The sequence below is a fragment of the Cydia splendana genome, chromosome 4 (assembly GCF_910591565.1).
Source record: "Cydia splendana chromosome 4, ilCydSple1.2, whole genome shotgun sequence".
NCBI classification, from domain to species: domain Eukaryota; kingdom Metazoa; phylum Arthropoda; class Insecta; order Lepidoptera; family Tortricidae; genus Cydia; species Cydia splendana.
The window spans coordinates 7,951,438-7,977,152 of record NC_085963.1 but is presented as its reverse complement, the minus strand read 5'-3'; the positions used below and the strand labels follow the sequence as shown (position 1 = coordinate 7,977,152).

At 37.1% G+C, this 25,715-nt stretch overlaps 1 protein-coding gene across 1 annotated transcript in view; it reads right to left on the bottom strand.

Annotated features, from left to right (window-relative positions):
- The window catches only part of LOC134789784 (voltage-dependent calcium channel subunit alpha-2/delta-3), a 121,061-nt gene that overhangs the window by 34,356 nt on the left and 60,990 nt on the right, over positions 1 to 25,715 (bottom strand). The window contains exon 4 of the mRNA XM_063760431.1: positions 758 to 977. Coding sequence (XP_063616501.1) covers positions 758 to 977 — 220 coding nt within the window. The remainder of the gene's footprint in view (positions 1 to 757; positions 978 to 25,715) is intronic.

Here is a 25,715-nt window from a genome sequence, read left to right as displayed (position 1 = left end):
AATACCTTATTCATTAATTAGGTCTCATTATGTAAAAGTTTTCGATAAACTGCTTTACAGATGTAGTGCATAATTGTTTTCCTTCGTATTTTCTCGGAAACGTTCGTATTTGTCATCAGACCTACTTCAGTCAACCTCAGTACTTTTTGTACCAAGACTGGCTGAATATAGCAAGACACGTTCGTACGTTTCCGTGAAAATACCAAGGAAAATTTATGCACTACATCTGTAAATTATATTGACCTAAACTTTTTTAAGAAAAAAATAATTTAATGTTGTACAATCCTAATCTAACGACCAATACAAAAACATTCATAAATTGGAAGCAACGCATTAGCGCCACCGGTTAGTCTTTTGTTACGTCCATCGATGACCTATTTGGCGAGCCGCGGGCACATAATCAAAGGGTCACGTTCTTTGTCTCGGGGATTTCACCCCTTGACCTTTTACGGAAGCGGCTTAAAGATAATACTAGTCAATATGTACAAAGAAACTCCTCACGCTGCCAGTAAATATAATACACGTCAAGCTTTTTGAAAACATGTTTTATCGTAGCAACAGCTACCTGTATTCAGAAATATTATGATTTATATTATTTGATTGAGTTTCACACGCTTATCTGAGGCACGTGTAAAGATTTTAATGGAAGTTAAAAAGCGAGATTCTTTTTAATGACAACACACCAAATGCCAGCGTGCACGTTGAGCCAGTGCGTGCTGTTATATGTACCAAGTAAATAATAATATGTAATGCTTACTTTCAACGTTGATGTAGGGTGGCATTAGCACCGCGCTGTAGCTCGCGTTGACGGCAATGTGGTCGAAGTGTCGGCTGGGCGCGAGCACGAGGCGGCGTGCTCGCGCGGCTAGCGTGCCGTCGTCGGCGTGCACGTTGAGCCAACGCGCGTCGTAATACGCGCCTGGGCCGTCCGCGCCGCCCGACGATAGCGCTGCCGCCTCTGCCGAGTCCATAATACGCTGTGGGCAAACAATTAAATAAATGACTGCTAAATTAAGCATTAATCGGAATCTTCAAATGATCCTACCCAAATTTATATAGACTGCCCTTATTAAGGCACAAATACACACAAAAGAGTGCAAGCATGGGAGTTTTATGAACACTAAAAAAGCCTACACCCCTACAGCCTATAGCCTAGGCCCTTTTTCCTTTGACTTTTTAACTTTACGAGTTATCCGGTCAACCAGGTAGGTGTGCTTAAAGTTAATTAGGCATATGAACGCCAAAACGTTATAAACTGAGTGCAACAATTTAAGACTAGAATAAAAACAACGGCGGTTCATTTAGAAATGTATGTATATGGCTCTAGAGAATTTAAACGTTTTTTTTTGTGGGGATAAATTAGAAAACAAATTTCTAAATTAATATGTACTTCTAAAGGGTAGAGAAAATTAAATTAATGACTGCTTTTCATTAGGCACATTGTTTTTTACAATACATTTTATAAATATTTAGGGTAATATATTATAAATAAGAAAATTACAGCAGTTTCATTTTCTCATAGTAAGGCATTCTCAACCGCAATCTTTTCCCCTTTTCAATTGGCGTTATTGCTTTTACCTTTCAGAAACTTGCCCGCAACTAAGTATATGAATGTTGTAGTGGGGTTGAATCGACAAAGAATAGATGGGTTGACTAAACGAGAGGGTGGAAGCACAAAGAGTGGACAGATAAAGGCGCAGACAATTGTCGGCAATTAGTCGACTCCATATCGATCGTGAGGCACAGCGCATTAGTGACCGATGAAAAATGACAAATCGCGACCCGGAACCCGCGTCTTAATGGCCGCTCTTTAAACATTTAATCGCAATTCACGCTTCAGCTACCTTTCTGTTTTCATGTTTGTGTCAGAAATTACTTTCATGATTACAGAGCAATATCACTCAATCGATGCTTGGCGCTCAAATAGCGAGGGTAAGATAATACAAATTAGAATAGGTAGGCATATTCAGCGGGGTTTTGTTACCATTTCTATTAACTGTTTACCCCTGAGTTATTTATTCGAGGCGAGGGCGACCTGAATCAGTCAAAATAATGGTTTAGAAAGAAGCTCGCGAATAGATAAGCGAAGGTTGGCCAGGTCACGTGGCACCGACATTTGGCAACCCTTTGATCCGAGGCTGTTCGATAACCGAATCAGTAGGCCTAACTACAGCGGGTATGCTTAAACAACGCGGTGAACTTTCTGTTTTTTACGAATTAACTTATAAAAAAATATATAATGGAGTACACCATTCCTTTTGCAAAATACATATACGACGACGCAATGACAGTCAGACGACGCAAAGGAGCCACGCTGTTATGTCGTCGCCCAAATCTAATGTTTAGTTTGTCTTTGGTTTTTATTTGTAGTTTTTTTTAATTTTCTTGTTTTCTTATTTTGTAGTTTTACAGTGCCTTGGTTTTTACTGTAATGCTGTGTCACTTATTTGAGTAATAAATAAATAAATTTACTCATATCTGAATGTCTGCATTATTTAATCTCTCTGCGTGTACTTTTGAATGTGTAGTTTACTGTTAGACAGACTTTATTTACAAATCACGATGACCTGATTTGCTAGTAAATGCAATTTAGTTCCGAAGCTACGATTTGCTGGCAACGCCGTGAGGAGTGTTTGGCAAGTGAAGTGTTGTCTTGAGTGAAGTGCAGAGTGTCTGCGGCAGGGTGTCTCTACGCTATAGGCATTGCACAGCATTACATAATCAAAAGCCTTTGCTTAGGAACTTTCTCCTCTGTCGTTTTGAAGTTACTACCTAATTATTGAGATTGAGAGATTGTTTTGTATTTGGTTTGTTAAGAAATGTAATTTAAGAGTAATTGAAATTTAAACTTGTTGAATACAAAACCATGGATAAACCAAGCGTTCGGAATGTCTCTATGACATGATTCTACTTAATAGTTATTTGGTTTACAAAGAGGTAAACTTGTTGTTTAATAGCTCCTCGTGCTAATATTTATCCCCAAGCAAGCGAAGGATCCCAAACAACCTTGCTACAGAGTGAAACACAAAAAACTTTACTACCCTAACGCGAGGAAAGTACCTAGCAATTGTAACGTTACAAATCAAATCCAAATGAACGCTTTTAAATATTTGTCATTCAAAGTCATCACCTAAACCAACCAAGCTTAAACCAGCTAATTGAGGAAACAACTCATTTGCATCAAATTACTTCTCATCAATTTTTGAACAATAAAGAGAGTCTTTACGAGCTGGTGTTGTGAAAAATAAGTTTTACTCCCTTGCCTCTGTAAATATCTTCTAACAGGATATTTTACTGTCCAGGCAGGTTGAATATTCCTCTCTGTGGGCTGAGTGTTTCTTTAAACGCGTGAATCCATATTTCCGAGACGTGTGGGGGAGCTAACAATAGTCTGCCTGACGTCTAGGGCGAGATGTAAGTGTTTTGTTCGGGAATTTCCCAGCGCTTGCTACTTTTTATTCCCCTTTCTCTTTAGCCGACTTGCACGGACATAAATGCAGGTAGTAATATTACAATTTACAAAGTGATTGCTAGTCTTTGCTTTTGCTTGCGGCAATGTTTTATATTGTAGGTATCAGATTGTTCACCTATATACATACGTCATAAATCACTGTGATTTTGCGTCAGTTCGTCAGAACGATCAAATTAGTGGTTTGGTTGAATTGATACTTCTTAGGTACCTACTTACTTACTTACTTTGAACCGCCCTATTTACAGTTGGTTTTTTTTATACAGGGAGGCTTTGTAACCCAGAGTAAAAGTTGTCTAGTATGACCAATATATATATGTCGCAGTAAGATAGGTAAAGCCGTTATATAGTTATAACCCTAGGGATATAATTATATGACGTTACATAGTTATATGAAAGCGATTCATTACTATCTTACTAGGTATATAACTATAATACGTCTTTAGTTTAGTGATATAGTTATATTACTGGATTAAGTTTAGTTAAATAATTGTATGTAGGAGTGCAGCGGTGCGGCAGAGGTATAGTTATATCCTTAGGGATATAGTTATATGCCGTATAGTACGTATTATAATCATATTCCTAATAAGATAGTAATTTGACAGAATTTCAATTAAAATAGCTGTCACTCAGTAGAAATCTCGCGCCAGCTTTCGTGAATCGACCTGTACTTTTACGTAATATTGCTAAAAAGTTTTACAACTAATTGCAACCAACAAAGTTGATTTTGTAATAAAAATAAAAACGAATATACTTACTGTTTTCTGTGATTCCCTGGCAGATTTATAACCATTTAACCACATTAGTTTAGTCAAATACCGTATTATAATCATATTCCTAGTAAGATAATACTATCTTACTAGGAATATGATTATAATACGTATTATACGGCATATAACTATATCCCTAGGGATATAACTATACCTCCGCCGCACCACTGCACTCCTACCTACAATTATTTCACTAAACATAATCCAGTAATATAACTATATCACTAAACTAAAACCGTATTATAGTTATATACCTAGTAAGATAGTAATGAATCGCTTTCATATAACTATGTTACGTCATATAATTATATCCCTAGGGTTATAACTATATAACGGCTTTATCTATCTTACTGCGACATATATATATTCACCTCGTAAAACTTGACTAAGAGTAGACCCCGTATAGTAGGAACGTATGAAGCGGAATAGGTGATTAATTAATTTGAACACTAAATTTCTTATTGTTCAAAGCACATTTGAATTTGCTACTTTTAGTAGAATGTAGCAGTAATAGTTCGAGCTTACATTACTTGTAAGTCCTTTCAATCCATAAAATCTTATAAATAACTGCTTAATCTAAAGAGCGGACCTGCTGGTGGCATCACAGTGAAATCGCAGAGTCGCTCGCGTGAGCCTAACGATCTCTAGCTGATTGCCTGCAGTAGGTAGATAGGCCTCCCTGCCCCGCAAGCCATGATGCGGCACAGCCCTGCTAGCACGAGGCATAGAACACCTTAACGAACGACCTTGTCCACTTGCCAAAACGTTATTCACGTGTCTTTCGCTTACATTTTATAATTACGTGGAAGATTGCCAGGGTTAGTTTTTTTTTGGTTTTGCACTTTTGTTATTTAATCATCCGCGTTACCCTAAGTTTTATTTGGGTGCGTATCATAATGAATACGAACTTTTGGTATAATTTCAGTTTACAAACGTTCAAAACGTATACTAATCTTATGTATAATGCACTAAATCTATATTTTCAATTAGTATAACATAAAAATAATATAACATACAATATATATACACCGCTGTTTGGTATAACATACAAATAAACTAATTACATTTAATATAACATTCATTATGCATATAAATTAAAATAATGAATAACATCTCATATAAGTATCTGAACAAAACATCAGTAAAATTATTTGGATAGCTCAGTATTTCATAGGTCATCGAAACTAATTACTGTCAGAAAAGTAGGTTAGGTTAGAACTGTGACTCCCCAGAAAAAAAACTGCTACCAGAAAAGTACGTTAGGTTAGGTTAGAACTGTGACTCCCCAGAAAAAGAAACTGCTACCAGAAAAGTAGGTTAGGTTAGGTTAGAACTGTGACCCCTCAGAGAAAGAAACTGCTACCAGAAAAGTAGGTTTCGTTAGGTTAGAACTGTGACTCCTCAGAAAAAGAAACTGCTACCAGAAAAGTAGGTTAGGTTAGGTTAGAACTTTGACTCCCCAGAAAAAGAAACTGCTACCAGAAAAGTAGGTTAGGTTAGGTTAGAACTGTGACCCCTCAGAGAAAGAAACTGCTACCAGAAAAGTGAGGTAGGTTAGGTTAGAACTGTGACTCCCCAGAAAAAGAAACTGCTACTAGAAAAGTAGGTTAGATTAGGTTAGAACTCTGACCCCTCAGAGAAAGAACCTGCTACCAGAAAAGTAGGTTAGGTTAGGTTAGAACTGTGACCCCTCAGAGAAAGAAACTGCTACCAGAAAAGTAGGTTAGGTTAGGTTAGAACTGTGACCCCACAGAGAAAGAAACTGCTACCAGAAAAGTAGGTTAGGTTAGGTTAGAACTGTTACCCCACAGAAAAAGAAACTACTACCATAAAAATAGGTTAGGTTAGGTTAGGTTAGAACTGTTACCCCAAAGAAAAATAAACTACTACCATAAAAATAGGTTAGGTTAGAACTGTGACCCCTCAGAGAAAGAAACTGCTACCAGAAAAGTATTAGGTTAGGTTAGAACTGTTACCCCCCAGAAAAATAAAGGTTAGGTTTATTCCGTGGTATTTGTTTTGTATATTATATTATTTCAACGTTATACCTTTTTATACTTATCATAAACGATATTATATGTAAAGTTCATTATAGATTATAAAATTATAGAATTCATTGTTATACGTATCGCACGTTATACTTATTGCACGTTATGCCATTCAAAATTATACTAATTGAATTTATATATTCTGAGCAATATATTATAGGTTTGTATATGTACTATTACTTACCCGTTTTATTTAGAGTTTCATATCCGAGAAGGTATTAAATTACCGGGCAGTTAATGGTCTACTCGTTTTGCCAGTCATTGTGTGATCAACAATAGGTGTGGGAAATGGGGATCGCCTAAAACCGTGTCGCTAATGAATACGTAGGTACCTATGTGTGATGTGTGCTGCTTTTTATACATTTCTAAAATTATGTGAATTTAGAGGATAGCTGGTCCATAAAAGATCTTATGCCTATGTCTGATATGAACATATTTAATACCAAGTAGGTAAGGTAATACTACGAACTACTTTTATGCAGTCCATCCATATAGGCAATATTTTGCTCATCACAAACTATGAGATGAGTAATAGGGTACGTGGTAATACCATGGAATACGAGAAGTAAGTGTCAGTATCTTAATAGATATATATATTTAGAGTAATAATAATTCAGCCTATATACGTCCCACTGCTGGGCACAGGCCTCCTCTCATGCGCGAGAGGGCTCCGGCTATAGTCCCCACGCTAGCCCAATGCGGATTGGGGACTTCACATACACCTTTGAATTTCTTCACAGATGTATGCAGGTTTCCTCACGATGTTTTCCTTCACCGAAAAGCTAGTGGTAAATATCAAATTATATTTCGTACATAAGTTCCGAAAAACTCATTGGTACGAGCCAGGATTTGAACCCGCGACCTCCGGATTGAAAGTCGGGCGTCATATCCATTCGGCCACCACCGCTTGCTTTATATTTAGAGTTAGACCAAGAAAAGTCTGCAGCAATTTTGATAGCCCACGCAGTGCAAGTGTTATTTTAAACGTCAAACGTCTATGAAATTATGACGCATTAAATAACACTTGCACTGCGTGGGCTATCAAAATCGCTGCAGACTTTTCTTGGCCTAACTCTAGGCATAAAACCAATATGAAAAAAAAATCTACTTGATAAATAGTTTAGTCGAGATTTCACGTTCGTTCTTTATTGTTTTGTTATTATGTAACTTACCTTTAATGTTCAAAACTTTACTGAGCAATTCTCAAAAAGTTTGTACATTTCGATCACATCTTAGATTTCTATAAAAATTGGTATGCTGGTAAAGTACATGAAGCTGAACAAATTCTACCATATTTCCCAAAATGTACCAGAAAGTTTCTAAGAAACATTCGTTTTTGTTACCAGATTTCCTTACACAATTGGTAACAAATAATTTTTAAGAAATACAAAACCGACTTCTATGGGGCCCGGTGAAAGATTATTGTAGATAGCTATGTAGAAAAGGAGGTAAAACCACCCACTTTTCTAGTAGCATTTCGTTTCTGTAAGGCTCGCAGTTCTAATCTAACCTAACCCACTTTTGTTCGGTTCTGTGAGGACCGCAGTTCAAACCTAACCTAACCCACTTAACGGCGCATGCGATGCGGTGTATGGGGGTTTGAGCGGGACGGGTTTGGCATTATCATACTTTATACCTACATTTTATGGTAGGTAGTCATAGTGGTTATTTAGTATAGGTATCATAGTGGTTTTCCAGGTCAAGGTCCGGGTCTGAGTCCGAGTCCGGGTCCGAGTCCGGGTCCGAGTCCGGGTCCGAGTCCGGGTCCGAGTCCGGGTCCGAGTCTGGGTCCGAGTCCGGGTCCGAGTCCGGGTCCGAGTCCGGGTTCGAGTCCGGGTCCGAGTCCAGGTCCAAAAAAATCACTATATGTATGCCTTTAAGATTTGAGGAGTTCCCTCGATTCCTCATGGATCCCATCATCAGAACTGGGTTTTGTTAAAAACGGGATCAATCTGTATGCATATACATTATACATACAGTCAAAAAAAGAATTTTCAAAATCGGTCCAGTAATGACGGAGATATGGAGTAACAAACATAAAAAAAATTAACCATACAACCGAATTGATAACCTCCTTCTTTGAGATTTAGAAGTCGTTTAAAAAGGAATGTTTCTTAGAAACTTTCTGGGACATTTTGGGAAATGTGGTGGAAGTTGTTCAGCTTCATGTACGTTACCAGCATACCAATTTTTATAGAAATCTAAGATGTGATCGAAATGTACAAACTTTTTGAGAATTGCTCTACTACACAGTGAAAATGCGGACTAAATACTATCAGTAAGCATAAAGTTAATAATATTTATATTCGAGTAGGGAACAAATCAAATTATTTTATGAAATATTTTTATTTTTTAAGTAGTCACTTTACTATTTAAAAATTATAAACTGAAATAGGTTGATCATACCACCAAGGTGGTGTGTTGTAATGATCCCTATAACAATAAATGATCTATTTTCATTCGATATAACAACATATGGCATAATTTTGAAAGATATATCACTAAGGTAATATAATCAACAATGTGTATACCAACAAGAGGAATAATTTTATATGGTTAAGGGTAGATATAAAATAAATGTAATATAACGATGACCCAATATAAGTTATAAATGACATAATTTCTAGCTGTATATTATATGATATTACATACATTAAATTTTTCGTCTTTAAAATTGAATCACCCAGAACATTTGTAAATGACTGAATAATGTACCTTTATTATTTCATCGTGTGTAAAATTATATTAGGTTCAATCCATAAAATGAAATTTATGCGGAGCATTTAGAAATCATAATATCTATGTATATTTTTTATACTAATATAGGTTTTAAAGCATATACGACTTTGTGACAAATCGACGAAGCTCCGCTTTGCGGGGCTTCTATTTTCTGCTCTGAGGGATAAAAGGTAACTAACGAACCTAACCTAACCCAACCTAAAATAACGGTTGTACATGCTCTTTTTGTTATGCGAGCCCCCCGAGCCGCCTTCCTCTTTAGATATAGGAATACTTGTGTCTATTTTTTTAACCTATACCTACCATATTTGATACGACACTCCAATATTAAAAAACCGGACAAGTGCGAGTCGGGCTCGCCCACCGAGGGTTCCGTACTTTTTAGTATTTGTTGTTATAGCGGCAACAGAAATACATCATCTGTGAACATTTCCACTGCCTAGCTCATGAGATACAGCCTGGTGACAGACGGACGGACGGACGGACAGCGGAGTCTTAGTAATAGGGTCCCGTTTTTACCCTTTGGGTACGGAACCCTAAAAAATATGTCTTTAATACAATGAATGTTATACCGAACCTTATTATGAAGAATGTGCGTTATACTACCTTAGCATTATGTTGAAAGTTATTATATCAAATACCTGTTATACTGTATGAGAGATATATCTGATGAAAATGGGTACATTACATTTGTTATAATTACTTTTCATATATTATAGTTTGGTATATCGTTATTTTGAATAACGTTATAAATGGCATACTACCGTAATGCCTAATTAACGGTATACATAATGTTATAATTGGTATAATGGTCAAAAAGTATATTTACACTTGGTCTAATATACCGTTAAACGGGGTGAACAGAAATCGCGGGGTGAATAGAGAAATTTTGAACTTTTTCTTTCAAGTTGTTATATTTAAAAACGTACATCTCTAAAATTAGATTTTCTGGAATGCGTATATAGAAGACTATTTATTCTCTACATTGATACCAAAAGAACTTAATCAAACTGCCTAAAAGTTAGATTTTTTGACTCTAAAGTAAGGTCTCGCCGAGGTAAGAAATGAAGCCTCTCTGAACTTTGTTCTAGCGGTAAATGTTTTGACATTAACTAAGTAAAAGTTAGCTAACCTGGTAATATAGTATCTGTAGTACCTAAATAATAAATAATATCACTAATTTTCTCTATAATAAAGCATTTTTTTGCAAAAAACCAATAACAAGCAAATTTACGTGATAAAGGGGTCAGTCGACACGCATATGGGGTGAACAGTTACGCCATAGGGGGTGATTAGATACAACAAAGGGGTGTAAAGACACGCCTTGGGGGTTAAAAGACACGAAAAAATAATTTTGTGTCAAATAGCTGTTTAAGAGTTATATATACCGTTTACCAATAGAGTATCCACATACTAATGACCAAATTCGATGCCTATGACAACTAAAACTTAATATTTCTATTCACCCCTTTCTTGTGTCTATCGACCCCGTTTTAAGCATATGGAGAAAACAGGTAGTTTTCTTTGATTTTCTCTGAATTGGGTAGGTAAAACTTTATTTCACAAATGCAAAATTAAAGAACTAACCAAGACTCAAAAAATGATATCAAAATTATTACTTTTATCATTTGGATTATTGGCGAAAATCGTCCTTGAAGTTGAAAATCGTGACTTTTCACCCCGTTTTACGGTACATTGCCATAATTATTACATACTCTAAAACATATTATTTAGTATAACAAGACGATATCACATAATTATTTGTGTGGCATAATAGTTGCATGACATAAATGGGTTAGGTTAGGTTGGAACTGCGACTCTGCACAAACGAATAACTACCTAGCAAAAGGAGGGTTAGGTTAGGTTAGAACTTTGACCCTCCGTAGAATAAAATACCTAGCAAAAAAGTGGTTTAGGTTAGGTTTGAACTGCGGCCCCGCAGAATCGAAAACCGTGAAAAAATTGGTTAGGTTAGGTTAGATCTGCGACCTCACTAGAATAAAATAGCTAGCAAAAGAACTCCTGCGTACTAGTTATAAAAAATATGTAAAACTTTACGTTGTTATCTTATTATTAAATGAAATATGACAATAAATGTTATACAATATATGTATTTATACTTGATAAAATTATATGAAGTATTACGTTATACAAAAATATAATATAACAAATGTCATTATAAAATATGTCTATATACTGTTTAAAAATTAAATTACAATAGGCATTCTAGCAATGACAGTTTAGATGAAATCACAATATAATAAAGGAAACGTATAATAAAAATTACATTATAACATAAGTAATATATAAAATGGCGTTATAACAAATGTATGATATTATTTTTATAATTATATTAAGCATTACACACCCGATAAAAATATGTCATTCGTACGTATATGTCTTATAAATTATATCCCTTGATCGTTATATCGACTATATTCATAGTTGTCATATACAGTGAAACGCACCCACCACCAAGGATATTCCTTCGTTACTTTTAAATTTTCATAATTTCACTGTCAGTTTAAAAGTCACTTACCGATAGTATTTGGGTCGCAAAAGAAGAAAAGTATAAGTAAATAATAAGTATAGAAAATTTAACTGTTTAATACACGTCAAAATTTTAATGAAAAATTGGCCTTTAACTGTTATTGAAATAGGTAATAGGTTTTCCTGGTGTCTGTACAGATAGCTCTGTGGTAGTCGCTTTGTTGCCCCCGTGCAAAAAGCAATTCAGTGAGGAAGATTTCTGAGAAACATTCAAGTCCGTAGCGTTTCTGCATCAACACAGAAATTTCCCAGATTTGGTGCAATCACAGTCCTTTTTCGTTTTATCCCAATTCATTATTATATTTCTAGCAAGTGGATTATTTTTGTACACAAAAACTTTTCGATTTAAACATGGCGAAGCTAGTTCTTGCGTTCTTTTAGTGTTCTTTGTTCCGTACGCTTTCTTTCTTAACCATAGATAAGGTGCGTTACTAATGTGATAAGGAAAAGCAGAACGAGTAACTGATGTCTGATAAGCTTTTTTCTTATCTTTTTTGAGTTGGTTTGCATTGTTTACGCTGTATTTACTTTTTTTATGAGTATTGCTGAAATTCGATGAAATAATTTTAGCAGGTGAATCTGCTCTAATCGATTTTTGAGGTAGTAGACCAATAGGCTCGCCCGATTTTTCTGCTCTCTTCACATTTTGCTCGGGGTATTTCTGAAATGTCGGTGTGTTGTGTTTTAGTGGATTAGATTCAGAATATTTAACGCCTTTCGAGAATTCATAACCAGCAGGTAGTCCCAACTTTACCAATGGCAATCGCGGTGTAGATTTTATAGTATAATTTTTGAGGACCGGTATTTTCCAAGGGTGAAACGATTGCACATGGCAAATGCAAAGGCTTTGCGATCTCGGTCCGGTCACCTGGAATTTGTGGTGCTTCTTCGTCCTATCTTGAATTGTTCCATAGCTATGACTCTTTACCATCTTCTTTCTTTCCACACATAAAAATAAGAAAAGTAATAAATATATAAAGTCCGTTCTGGTTTTCATGATTGATACCCAATATGCACTGATGGCTAGCAGCTTGTGAATGGAGTCGAATAAGGTTTAAGCAGTATGTGATTCTTCTCGTGTATATTTAAGATTAACAATGTCCGCCATCAAATACATATAATATAGGGTGTTTCGAAAGTGCAATTATTATTTAAGTAAGAAGAACAGCTTAGACGTCGTTTCTTAAGATTATGTCTGCGTCCAAATGGCACAGCTTATAATGACTTAAATGAATCAATGTGACGTATTAATAATTTTGCGTAAGGTAAACGTACTGGTGCTCGACGCGGTCCAAGTACATGTCATCTTGAAACTTAAGTCATTGTCCATAGAGGTGACAGCAAGGAGCCATCTATTGGGCATTAGCATGTCGAGCACTCGTACGTTTACCTAATTGCGTTCTCAAAAATCATAAGCAGAGCATGCCATGATTATGTTCGACCCTATTTCAGTTACTTGTGACGAAATATTAGACCTCAACTTAGAGAAGATTTTGTGGAATTTTCCCCTAGTGATGTAAAAACGGGGTTATAAGTTTATATCTGACGATTTCTACATACCTATACGAAATCAACTACACTACTGCTCTGCTCAGATATGTGAAGGTTTTAATAATTTTTTCCACTCCGTATTCAGCTTGCCTCTCACAGTTTACCCTGAGATGCATCTTGCGCCACCCTATTGTAACAGCGAGCAGATTGTCTCGGCAGTAAATATTTCACCTGTAGAAATACAAAATTTACTACCTAAATTAAATCCCAATGGCGGCGCTGGCAGCGATGGGATCCCCCCCTTTTTTATTAAACACTGTGCATCGAGCCTGAGTCATCCACTTGCTATATTATTTAAAAAGTCTTTATCTGAGGGTTTATTTCCGGAAAAATGGAAAGAGGCCTTAATTGTCCCAATTCACAAGAAAGGACCCAAATCTAAAATAATATATTATCGCCCTATATCAATTTTAAATCAGTTCGCTAAAACGTTTGAGAAAATTATATTAAATAATATTTACGATGTAATTAACAAATGTATTCCCCCGTTCTACGATATCGAATCTAATAGATTTTACGAACTTCGTGGTTAAAAATATGGATAAAGGAAAGCAGGTTGACGTGATCTACACAGATTTTGCAAAAGCATTTGACAAAGTGGATCACGTCATCCTGCTTCGCAAGCTACACTGGTTGGGTCTCCGTGGTGATGTCTTTAGATGGGTTACGTCATACGTGTCGAACAGGCGGCAAGCGGTTGTCCTCGGTGGATGCAGGTCAAACTTTGTGAATGTCCCTTGTGGTGTCCCCCAGGGGTCGCACCTCGGTCCGTTGCTTTACAACGCACATCTCTTTGATATTTACTCAGTATTTAGATTTTCAAAGTTTCTTATGTATGCTGACGACAAAAAAATCTTCACGGATGTCAGTAATTTGAACGACTGTCAACAGCTACAGGGTGATCTGAACCGTTTATCTCAGTATTACATTAACAACCGTATAACTGTTAACATAACAAAATGCGCCCAAATCTCCTTTACCCGTAGTCCTTGTCCAATTAAGTTTCAGTATAGTATCGGAGGTGAAGCTGTAGAGCGAGTATACTCAGTGAGGGAGCTTGGGGTGACCCTTGATTCAAAATTAACATACGTTCAACATATCGACGATATTGTGAACCGTGCTTATAAAAATCTGGGTTTCGTGTTTCACGCCTGTGGTGAATTCGAGGATGTCGGATGCATTAAAATAGTATACTATGCGTATGTCCGAAGCGTCCTTGAATACGCTAGCTGCGTTTGGTCTCCCCAGTATATTATTCATAAGGAAAATAGAAAAAATCCAGCGCTCCTTCTTGCGCCACCTGGGCTTCCGTATCAGACAATGGGATACCGACTACGAGTCCAGGTGTATTCGTCGCCGCTTACTTAGTCTACAGGATAGAAGGGTTTTACTAGATATTGTACGACATACTCTTGGGGCGAATTGACAGTTCTCCTTTGCTGTCGGAGATCAAATTCTCAGTGCCATCAATTAGAACTAGGAATTCTGAGCATTGTCTGTTTAGTCTACCCAGAGTTCATACCAACTATGCTTAAAATTCGCCCATCAATCATATTCTAAAACTATATAATAAACAATTTAGTACTATTGACTTGTTCGACTGCACAAAAACAACTTTAAAGAATCGTGTTCGGTCACTGCTACTGAAATCCAAAATTAGCGACAATTGACAAAATATAACTAGATAGATAAGTAAATTATAATACATACATTCATCGTAGTCATCTCACACCACACACTCTATCACAGACAAATACACACACATGAACACATACACATGCACGTAAACACACACACACGTTACGCAAGCCCATGCACCTATTTACTTTGTGAAATGTATTTTTCCTCCTTCCTTCTTTTTTCTTAACATTTTTGTATAGTTTCCACTTAGTTATTGCATATTAACTGTATTATTGTAAATAATGTATAAGTAGTATAATATACTGGTAGGCTAAAAAAGCATAATTATAATTTGCATGCCTATTGCCTATAGATTATTGGCGAAATGTGCTGAACTCGCAAAATTGCATGTTACCTTATTTCTGTACCTACCACATTTCTGGCAAATAAATTTCTATTTCTATTCCTATTCCCATTCCCACTCTCGTTCCCGTTCCCGTTCCCATTCCCATTCCACTCCCATTTCTATTCCTATTTCTATTTCAATACTGAATGTTCAAAACATCCTGTATATGGCAATGACTGTACAGTTCCGTGTAAGTTGATAAACTCTCGACTGGCCTCGTACGAGCGTGGGAATCGATTATTTGTTTTATTACTAATAATATGTCATATATTTTGAGAAACATATGGCTCGGATTATCGAAATCATAATTTTGGATCTTATCCAGCCCATTACCAAGGGATCTGTCCCACCGGTCACCGGTGGCTTCACCGAGATGTTTGATGAAGGTGGACATTTGCGGGGCGAAGACTCCATCGACGGATGTGACGAGAGGAGTGTAAGTGAAGCATATGTTTTAAGGATGACGTTAGACGCGGTAGCGTGTATAGCCAACTTCAAAGAAAAAGGAACTGGCGACGCAGCGACCGTGTGTAATATTACACGAACCATTCTCCTTCACAATTTGAAACCTACTTAACCTACACACATGAAATTTGGCACATATATTCAAGTCCCTTACCTTGTCCAAAATACAAAATTTCATAAACGTAGCTCAAATAATTATTGATACATTAACGTTTAAAAACCGGCATTTTAGTGACTGACTGACATATAAAATTAAATAGATAAAAAACCTAACCCACTTCCAGATGACCTAGAAACTTGAAATTTGGCATCAAGGTAGACTATTAGGTGTATACTCGTATAGAGGGAAAAATCTGAAAACTGAAAATTATTTATATTTCGATGGAAAAAATCACATATTAATAATTATTAGATACATTAAGACATATAGACCAAAAACCTAACCCACTTCTAGATCACTTAGAAACTTGATATTTGGCATCAAGGTAGACTATTAGGTGTATATAGAGGGAAAAATCTTGATATTTCGATGGAAAAAAGTCATATATTGATAATTATTAATTTATTAGATTAATTAAGACTTGTAGACCAAAAACCTAACCCACTTCTATATCACTCAGAAACTTGATATTTGGCATCAAGGTAGACAAGGTAGTTTTTACGTATTTATCTATGTTACCTTTCTAAAATTTGGTTTGTTGGTAAAAACTAGCCAAGTCAAATCCTTTATAATTTCAGGATTTTCTACACAGTACAGAACTTGACCCATATAGATCTTAATTATTTTGTCGGCGAGTCAACAACGACACATATTCTTAATATTGAACTTGGCTCTCATTTCACATTTATGTTTTTGTTGGGATATCTTTTACTTTAAAAATGTATGTATTAGAATATAACAAATTATAAAGTTGTTATTTTAGTTTAAAAGCACTTCAGCAAGACATAAGCACTTCGTAGCTACCTTATGTTTGAAAAGCAATATTACTTTGGAAGCACTTTAGTCATGCTCTCAATACCATTATGTAAACTGCCGCCTTTTCTGTGCGAATGTCCTCGCGACGTAATTTCAAACTTTCTGAGTAATTAGCAACACATTTTGCAGGCTCTCAGAATACAGCCAGTTATATTTCAAACGGACAGGAATTCTTAAAGTGCGATAATTTATAGCTAAGAAAAGAAAAAAAATACATTACAATGAATCATAAAAATAGAAACAAAGCAAACTGATTCAACAATCCCCTTCTTCCAGCCATAGCTATATTTATTTTCTCCAGTCTTGTCTTAAATAAAAAGCTCCCACCAGGACACGTTTATAAATGAGGTGTTTTTTAGTTGTGAGACGAACTAGACCCATTGGAAGAGCGGGCTTTACGCGCAAAGTAGAGGCGAAGTAATTAAAACTTGCACTCCGCGGCGGGCGGGGGCCGCGCCGCCGCCGCTCGCGACACCCGACCTGCCTAATAAAGGGTTTACTTCGATAACATTGCAGGTATCTGGCACGTGTATCATACTAAGCAATGTTTAAAACACGTGACAGGCATAGCCTAGTGTGGGGCCACAGGATATTGATATTATGTATATTCATGGTATAAATATAAATATACAACAAGTTTAACTACCTATAGGTCATCGTCCTCGTTCTTGGAGAAGTTGCTATCTCCTTCTGTCATATGCATGCGGTTGCAATGCCGCTTACTATCCAGAGTGATGCTGATGACACTGATGACATACAATTATAATTTCAAGATTTTCAAGATCAGTAACTACGAGTATTTAAAAATTTGTTCCATTACGACCCAATCTCCCGACACCATTCGATCTCCTCCATAAAGACGCGCGGTGAAAGGGTGTTCTTGAACAATACCGTGTTCCGTAAATGCGGCGCTGCTTTATTTTGTTTCTGCTACAGTTTCATTAAGTGCGAAATGTTAGCGTCGTTTTTTCTCAGGGACTCGCCCGCAGCGAGCAATCCCCGCGATTTTTCAACTTTATTGTCGAGCTAAACTCTGTGCGCTTTGAGGGCTACCATTACCAATCTACTTATTGTGATACCGCAAATTTTACAAGGTGTGAATTCACAGCAAGTCAATTTAAAGATCCTAATATAACAGAAGAAAATGTACGAGTAGTAAAAATACGCTGATCTGCTACTGCCATCCATCCATTGATCTGCTACTTGGTCGTGTACGTTCTTAAACAATTATATTACAAGGCACGGATAGCCCGCCCCAATAAGCACGCAAGCACGGGAAAAATATAGGGTGCAAGGTGCGCGAAAATAAAATTTCGTCTTTATCACGAACAGAGGGAGTACGTGAGCAATGGAGCCCCGCATTTGACGCTGCCGGCGGAGGAATGCGACAAAAAACGAGATAAACTGCTCAGATAAACGCGGCGGCTTTCGGCGAATATGATTTCGACTCACTGCCGCTCAATGTGTCCTCCATTATAAAATAACTTTCCACATGTAAAACATAGTTTTCCACAACGTCCAAATGCTTTAGATATTAGAGATAGGTAATTGTTACATAAGTAGACAGTGTGTGTAGACTGTGTAGTGCGTATATTTAGTACACAATTGCTTGTGCCGCACACTGGTGGAATCCCCCCTTTAAGGTTTCACGGGATCACGAGTGATGTTGATCGACTTCGAAATTTTTGTCAAAAAAATTCTCTTGGGCTTGAACAAAATTTAAACATCGATCACGAGTAGGTATACCTACATATACTCGTAAATGCATTCTGGGTTCAAAAGTGAATAGCGGACAGGGTGTGAATTATGAACTTGCTCTGGTCTTTCCGAGAAATATAAATACTTTAAAAAAATATAGTATCTTCTTTCTTATGCTACCCTAAAATTTTCGGTCCGGACACAAAAATAATCAAGTTCATAAACTGACCCATTTATTATTGACATTCAGACAAAAGTTTACTAAAGTATAAGGCAAAAGCATAAAACTTGTCGTAAATTCTTGAAATGGGAACAAACAGCATAAAGCTATGTTTGGCAATGCTCACTATTTCCAATATGTAATATTCAATTATAATCCTTACATATACATACTTTAATCCTTAAATAGAATTTCAGTTTCAATAGTTTCCTACGTAGACTACGTACATGAAACGTTCTCCATTTTAAATTTGCAGCATCCTAAAAATAACGCCCTGCACTGCGCTCAGTACTTACGTCAAAAGTTAATAGGCTTTGTATAATATCCTTACTAAGTCCTCGGTCGCGAAGACCTCTATTACTTTGCTTGGCTGTCGTGTGCAAGTTCGCACTTCAAAGAGTTATACCGGGAGTTTGCTTAAGTAGTACAGTCAGACCCAGTTGGTGACTATTTTACTACTTTCTTGGTTGGATATTGCAATCCGTTTGATGTTTTAAAATTTTTAAATGATCAAACTCAAAGGTTTGACATTAAATATTTAACTTGGCTAGACACGCTACCGCGTGTCTGGATTTTGACATTTTCTGTAATAAATAATAATAAAGGTTGCGTCTATTATTATGGGGGATAGCTTTAATTAACAGCAAACTTACCTTTTAAAAATAAAACGCAAATGATAAAAAAAAATATAAAATTTCTTCCAAGTAGTACTTGTATTGAACGAAATGCAATGAAAAAACTAGTGAAATTGGAATGAAGGATAAAATAAAATCTGAACGTGTGGCTGCAAAAATTGATTTAGTGAAATTAGTGTAACAGTATGAGCTTCGCGTCAGTACCGGCGCTGCGGGCTGCGGTCACGGGACATGATGCAATGTGTCTCCGCCAACCGAGTACCTAATGCGATTACACTACTTGTCGTACTCGCGCTGTCGTTGCTCCGAGGCTTGGCCTGGCTAAATGTTTTGATAATTACATTTGTGCAGATCAGTTGAGGCTATGCTAAAATGAAACAGTTATTTAGTTACTAGCTTTTACCCGCGACTTCGTCAGCGTGGAATTATTAATGTAGGTAATGAAATAATAGCTACTATTATTTTATTCAATCTGCGTTTTGTCGATTCCCCTCCCCATACAAATTTCAACCCCCCTTTTTACCCCCTTAAAGGGTGATTTCTTCAATGAAAACTATCCTTTGTCCTTCCCCGGGACTCAAACTATGGGGCCGATTCGGATTTTGAAATAGACATCTATTAGATATCTTTTAGACATCACCAAGATACGATAACGATATGTTTAAGATCTAACCTGTCAAATTTGACATTTGCGCCATTCTGGAGATAATCTTGAACGATTTCCGCAGGATATGACTTAGAGATCCAATTCACATCTAATAGATATCTTACTCTATCTAACGTAAAAGTGACATTGGTTGCCCGAATTGCGCTGCAAAAGAGAACTAGTTGATATCTAAACTATAACGTATCTAGAATGGATCTAGTACGTGTCGTCTCTTGTGAATATCTTGAAGTTCGAATACGGCAGTCTCTCTATACCAAATTTCAACTAAATCGTGCACCAGCGCCGGTGCTACACCGCGCGGGCGGGACAGTTCCTATTGGCAAAGTTTGTTGTGCAGTTGTTGTTAAGTCCCTATACAAAATTCCACCCCTTTAAGGGATGATTTCTGGGATAAAAACTATCCTATGTCCTTCCTCGGGACTCAAACAATCTCTATACCAAATTTCTATTAAACCGGTTCAGCGGTTTAAGCGTGAAGAGGTCACAAACAGACAGACAGACTTCCTTTTATAATATTAGTATATAGATGTTTAAGCTGTTGTGAGTCATACTATCAATTTAACCTGTAACGGTTATAAAGTCAAACTTAAAATGCAAGTTTTTAGCAATAAGTAGCACAAACGCGACATTACTTATAATAATTATAATAACATTTTTAATCAACGGCTATCCATGCATTAGAAGGAATTCAGCAAGGGATTAAGAATCATACTTTAAAACAAACGTCAATCAATAAAATAAGCTTGATCATCATTGTATGTAATTAGTTAATCAAACCTGTGCTTACATTTTATTTACCGTTTTATAATTATTAATGTTGTTTAAACGAAAGTCATTTACGTTCTAAAAGAATCTAGGTCTCAATACAAGCCATTTCAAGACATTAAGCGTCCCACAAATTCCCTATTTCTAATCTGACCACATTCTTTAACGTCCGCCCTTTTTCTGTATCGTCTATTGGAATATCAATGTATTGTAATTCCAACACGATATATAAGGGATGATAGTACCTTTATGCCAGTGGATATTCTTTTATTCAGCGGTACAACCCAAGCGAGCGAATATTTACATATTTTTTCAGTTTACATGACGCGCGTAATTTTAATACTTTTGTCAAACGGCGTAAAGAGAAATATCACCATTTCTGTTCCTTGATTATTTTTTACTTGATAAGCTACAAACCCCAAAGATAATCCTAAAGTTACTATAAATTTTAGTTTTAGAAAAACACAAACGTTGCGAAAACTTTCAAAGAAAAATTATGTTACAACACAAAATTTACTACGAGTGAAAAAGAGTAGGTATAGAAGGCCTCCTTTAATGCCAATTTTCCATGTTTCCACAAAGATAAAAACGAAACCTTTACTTTGAAAGTAGGTTACTTTTGCTCGACATTACTGTCGAGAATTTATCAAAGTACTTATATATACTAAGTACCTAAATGTCTCATAACTTGTGACATCGGTACACATGGCATTAGCAGAGTGGTTGCGGGGCGCTGCGGCGTGCATTTTGCACTGCCGTCAGTAAGCCTCGGGGTGTCATTGCAATTGTTCGCCGAGCATAGGCGAGTCCAACACTCAGGCGAACCAGGATTCGCATGCTTTCCAATCCGTTTAGTTGTTACGGTCTGTCTGTCAAGTTACATTGGATAGCTTTGGAACTCGAATCGCCAACGCTCTCGCATGCACAGGAATACTAGGCTCTGTATTGACAACGATGAGCTTCACCAATGTGGCTGCGACAGTGTCCCCGCGAACGATTTAGAGTCTGTCATCTAGTGTGGTGTGTTAAATGCAAGGGTTAACTTGTGTTGGTAAAATGGCACTTCGAATGTGAAAAACGCCACGATAGAAGTATGTACTTTACTTAAAAGTGTTATTTTTTACCTTTTCTGTTTTAATAAAAACCACTTTTTGGACATATAGGTACTCATCATTCGAAGTTCCATTATAATAATTTATGACAATAATTATAAATGGTTTAGATATTTTATTCAATAAACAGGAAAAGAGAACATACTATGTCGTACTTACCAATATTGGATTTGGTTGTCTAGCAGCCATGTGTACATTTCTAGCATAAAATCCGTGCTACATTTAGCCTACAAGTGATTCCTCCCACATTAATAAACCTTAGTAGCGGCGGTCACTAAAATGCTATTATATACGAGAGCAAAGGTTGTCGACCTCTGTTTCCGACCCTCGCCGACAGGGTTTCCCTCCTGCAGATATACTTATACGTGTAGTGTATATAACTCTAGTCTAATATGAACAAAGTATATGCATGCATGGTTTGTGAACTGTTGCTTTAGGTAGATCTTGTAGGTGATTAATTAACTTCGACTCCATGCAACTTTTTAGTCCTAATATTAATAATTTGAGAACGTTATTCTGTACCGAATAGCGCAAAAAGTTCCTTTCAACAGCTGACACTTATCGTAGTGTCGCTATACGTCTTTCAGGCTGAAAGTTTCAGCTTAGTTCGTTCTCACGTCCAGCATTTATTTACAGGTACTCAGTAAATTTTAAAAATGTAAGAGACAAAAATGTTATACTTATCGTCTCACTCAGCGAGGTCGGATGGGTGAGATGTGGGTGAGATGCACTCGAGCTCGTCTAAGCGGTTTACTTAAACATTGTACTTATCGAAGTAAAACCAGAATTCTGGATTTAGTTATTAGATCCTGTTTCCAATATGATACTGATCTGTCAGTGTCAAAAGAGACGTTTTTGGTTGAAGAAACCCTGTACCTATATTGTTCCATATATTAGATACCAAGCGCATCGCCATGTGCTACGCCGTAGACCGTAGCAGTATGTTTTGCCAATATGACAAAAAACCGGCTAAGTGCGGGTCGGACTCGCGCACGAAGGGTCCCGTACCATTACGCAAAAAACGGCAAAAAATCACGTTTGTTGTATTTAAATATTTATTATATTCTGTTTTTAGTATTTGTTGTTATAGCGGCAACAGAAATACATCATCTGTGAAAATTTCAACTGCCTAGCTATCACGGTTCATGAGATAAAGCCTGGTGACAGACAGACAGACGGACAGCGGAGTCGTAGTAATAGGGTCCCGTTTTTATCCTTTGGGTAGGGAACCCTAAAAACCGTCCATCAGTCATTAATCATGATGCATAGGTGTGCCAACTGCCATTTTATTGCGACACATTGCAAAATAATACTTTAAGTCAGTAGGTATCCTAGAGTACTTACGAATATTCCTCGATTGGTTTTATTAAGGAACCTTAAGACTATTCAATAAATCTTCGACTTGAGACTTCGGGTTTAATAGTACTAACTTACTAATCGCCTAACATTCGAGAGGAACGGAGTAATGGTGGACTGATCGTTTTGCAGTTAGTATGCGGCTTAAGACCACATTAAATTACAAACTGTTGAATTAGGTATCCACACAAAGTTTGATCTAAGTGAGTAGTGGGTAAAATATCTAATGAACCCATTGGACGAGAGGGCTGCGGTCGCTCGGAAGAGCTCCGCGCGGCGCTGAGAGTATTTCAACTCACTGAATCGGCACTTTAGTTAATGTAGTATGAATGTGTGAAGTAATACTATTTCTATCGGTTATATTACGTATAATGTAGTTCAAATAGAAATTCTTTTATTAAACAGCAGATCTGAAAAGAAATCAAATAAGTGCAAGATAAGATCGTAATATAGTTTTGAAGTAAGTATAACTAATCTATAATTCTCTTCGTTTACTTAATGCTAATTTTAGGTAACCTTAGTAATCAAACTATCCAGCTTACAAAATTAAAAGTGTTTTTCAAAAGTCAGTAAACGAAGTAGCAAAACGTTTACAATATCGATAACATAATAAGTAATTTAATGTAGAGTTATGAAAGCGTCACAGTAACAGTACCTAACACAAGTTACAAGTTAAGTAAATACTATATATTCAAAAACCAATAGGCCAACTCTTCCTTATAAGATATAATCAATATCATAAAACTTGCAAAAAATCAGACGAGGCTTGGCTCCACTAACGGAACTCCTCAATTCAATACACATTTTTTTTACGCGCTTACAATAAAGATCTGGCTTTCGGATTATCTGCAATGTAAAAATCAGAGAGGCCGGCGGAAGTTCGGAGCACTTGGATCGTAGACAATTGCATTTAACTTACAAATCTTTGATTGCATATTGCATGGAACTGAGCGCGAACCGGCTAAGATTACATTCACGAGGTGCCCGCAGTGAGGCGTTGCTATTAAACTTTATACGAAGCCTCCATACCCCTACTCTCCCCCCACCGAGCCCGCTGCACTTTATCATGACACCAACAAACTAGTTTTGCGATTTGTTGTTGCACTTTATACATATTTTGTAACTGTGCTATTTCCCTTTGCATTGTCTGCGGTGCGGAGCAGTTTTAGTTAATGCTGAGGATTCATCCTCGTTTCATGACAGTAATTATGTAGTAAATATACAATTGTGGCTTATGTACTTATTTCCTTACTGACAAATGTATGAATTTCCCACTTGGAAGTAAATACAAACAGTAACAAAAAGAAAATTTTAAAATATCTCCAATAAGCCGTTAAATAAATGAGGCATGTTTTAAAAAGAAAAAAACACCCCATCTCTTCAAAAGTAAAACCCCTTTCCGGTTTATACCAATACTCGAAAAATTTATTTGAAGGACGAAATTCTTCTTCATAATGGGGGTTATTGATAAACCGCTCCGAAGGGTTTCGGGAGTGACATGCAATTTCTAAAATGGACGCGTATAAAACTCTCATTGAGTACAGTGCGTGTTACCTAAGCGTCCTATTACTGCAGGCGGTCCGGCGTGCCGCTGGAATATTGAGTAAGTAGCCTGCGGGAGTCGGCGAGAGCCCGCGCGGGCGTCTAGCGGAGCGACGAGCGGAGCGGGCGCGGCGGGCGGCGGGAGGGAGCGGGAGAGTACCACCGTCTCAAGACTACGAATCAATAAAGTCCACTCGTATAAGTCCGGGCGGTGCAGCGCTGGATATGGGTCACGGTGCACTCAGCTCGTAGATGGTATTTAATAACCCCGCGCCCCAACTACTCGCCCGACAGATATTACTCGATCCTTTGGAAATGTTCGATATTACTTCCGCCGCGTCAGAGATGTTTAATCTGTTGAAGGTGTTGACAGCGCACCGAGAGAGAATTTTAAATGCTCTTTAGAATCGTTACGTCGTCATAAAAACTGAGTGCACCCTCTTCAAGTTAGACTGCACTATTTGGTACTGAAAGCGCCGGTTAAGTTTACAGACGCGTCGTAAATGGCGTCGGAGATGATTGTCATAGCAATTTCGGGCACCGATTGCGGTCCAATGACGTGAATCATGTCGGGATTTCTTGTCACAAACAGCTGCTGTTTCGCAATTTGCTGATGGCGGTATTAAGGTCGGCAAGTGCAGTGGTCTAGTTGCGCCGCCCCCGCGCCGCGGCATGCCTCCGGAATTTGGCGGTGCGCCTTGCACTTAGCTTGCTACGGAATTTAAGCGCACACGTATACCGTCTATAGCGCCGTAACATATTACAAGCGACGCAGATTGTTCTTGCGGTGGAGTGGCACCAAAGGTGGCACGTACAGGTGTTTCTACATTAAACCTAAATAGTTTAGTCGATTAAGTAATTTTGTTGGAACAGGAACGTGTAGATATCGATGTTTTTTTGTAATTTAGGGTTGGTACAATATTAGAAAATATTGTACAGTATGACTAACCATCGTATAAGAATCCTAGTTATTTGAAATAAATGATTATTTAATTGAACTGAGTAACATATTAACTCACATTTAAAGACTTATCGCGAATTTATTTTATTACCTACCTTTATTTACCGATGTTTCTGAACTGAACTGATTCGTGGACTGAGTAAGACGTAGGTGGGTATGACTATA